This window comes from Cynara cardunculus, unplaced genomic scaffold (genome assembly GCF_001531365.2).
Source record: "Cynara cardunculus var. scolymus isolate 2C unplaced genomic scaffold, CcrdV1 Un_Scaffold_8178, whole genome shotgun sequence".
In the NCBI taxonomy this organism is placed as follows: Eukaryota; Viridiplantae; Streptophyta; class Magnoliopsida; order Asterales; family Asteraceae; genus Cynara; species Cynara cardunculus.
In genome coordinates this window covers 7,557-9,187 of record NW_020204032.1, presented here as the reverse complement: position 1 = coordinate 9,187, position 1,631 = coordinate 7,557, and the positions used below count along the sequence as shown (strand labels likewise).

General features: G+C 39.2%; 1 protein-coding gene across 1 annotated transcript; it reads left to right on the top strand.

The window, feature by feature from the left end:
• Positions 1 to 285: 285 nt before the first annotated feature.
• LOC112505062 lies at positions 286 to 1,093 on the top strand (the record flags this gene model as incomplete). The annotated part of the gene is made up of 1 exon (XM_025109018.1): positions 286 to 1,093. A coding segment is annotated over exon 1 (808 nt), but the record flags the coding sequence as incomplete, so codon positions are not given.
• Positions 1,094 to 1,631: the final 538 nt, after the last annotated feature.

The window sequence follows — 1,631 nt, the reverse complement described above, 5'->3', positions numbered from 1 at the left end:
AAAAGTTTCAATCAGCAAAGTGGCTTATGTCGAAGGAATAAAGCACAATCTATTAAGCATAAGTCAGTTCTGCAACCGAGGTCTTGAAGTAAAATTTCTCAAAGGTCTTTGCATAATAGAAACGAAGTCCGGTAACCAAACAAAGGCATCATAAAGCCAGTTCCTATTTATGTTCCTTTTCCCCAAAGGTTAAGGAACCAAAAGAAAGAACTACAATTTAAGAAGTTTTTGGAAGTGTTTAAAGCATTGCACATCAACATACCCCTTGTTGAAGCTATAGAGCAAATGCCCAGTTATGCCAAGTTCCTTAAAAATATTTTCAATAAGAAGAAGAAATGGACCGAATATGAGACCGTAGCTCTTACTGAAGGATGTAGTGTGCTTCTAACCAACAAAATACGCCCTAAGCTTAAAGACCCAGGGAGTTTTACTATTCCTTGTTCTATAGGTGGTAAGGAGATTGGTAAGGCATTATGTGATTTAGGAGCTAGTATCAACCTTATGCCCTTGTCTGTTTTCAACACCCTAGGCATAAGAGAAGCTAGACCCACCACTGTCACCTTGCAATTGGCCAATAGAAGCATAGCTTATCCAAAATGTAAGATTGAGGATGTTTTAGTTCAGGTTGACAAATTCATCTTTCCGACTGACTTCATCATCATAGATTTTGAGGCTGATAAAGATATTCCCATAATCATAGGAAGACCTTTCTTAGCCACTGGTGGAACCTTGATTGATGTCCAAAAGGGAGAGCTAACCATGAGACTCCAAGATCAGAAAGTCACATTCAATGTCTTTAATTCCTTAAAGTTCCCTGATTACTTAGAGGAATGCTCAGGAGTTACTGAGATTGATACAATGTGCTATGAGGAAGGAGTTAAGAAGGCCTGTAAGCTAGAGGAGGAGGATAGTGTTGAGATAGATGATGATACTGTTGAGGATTTAGAAGGTGATGTCACATCTGATGCTGCAGCATTTGAGTTGTTGGACAATAGTGAGCTTAAGAATTTTACCCCGTCTATAATATCACCACCTGATCTGGAGTTAAAGCAACTCCCATCTCACTTGAAGTATGCATATCTAGGAGAGCAAGGTAAATTACCTGTCATTATATCATCTACCCTAGATTTACATTAAGAAAAGAAGCCTGTAGATATGTTGAAGTTGCACACCAAAGCCATAGGATGGACCATTCCTGACCTAAAGGGGATTAGTCCTTCCATATGTCAACATAAGATCATCCTAGATAAAAAGAACTTCAAATCTATAGAGCCTCAAAGGAGATTGAACCCGGTCATGAAAGAAGTAGTGAGGAAGGAAATCTTGAAATGGCTAGATGCCAGAATAATTTTTCCAATAGCCGGTAGTTCCTGGGTTAGTCCAATCCAGTGTGTCCCAAAGAAGGGAGGGTTTACTGTAGTCACCAATGACAAGAATGAACTCATCCCTACAAGAATAGTGTCTGGTTGGAGGATATGTATGGACTATCGTAGGCTAAACAAAGCCTCTCAAAAGGACCATTTTCCCTTGTCTTTTAATGATCAGATGTTAGACAGGTTGGCTGGAAAAGAGTATTACTGCTTTTTAGATGGATACTCCGGATATAACCAAATAGCCATATCACCCGAATA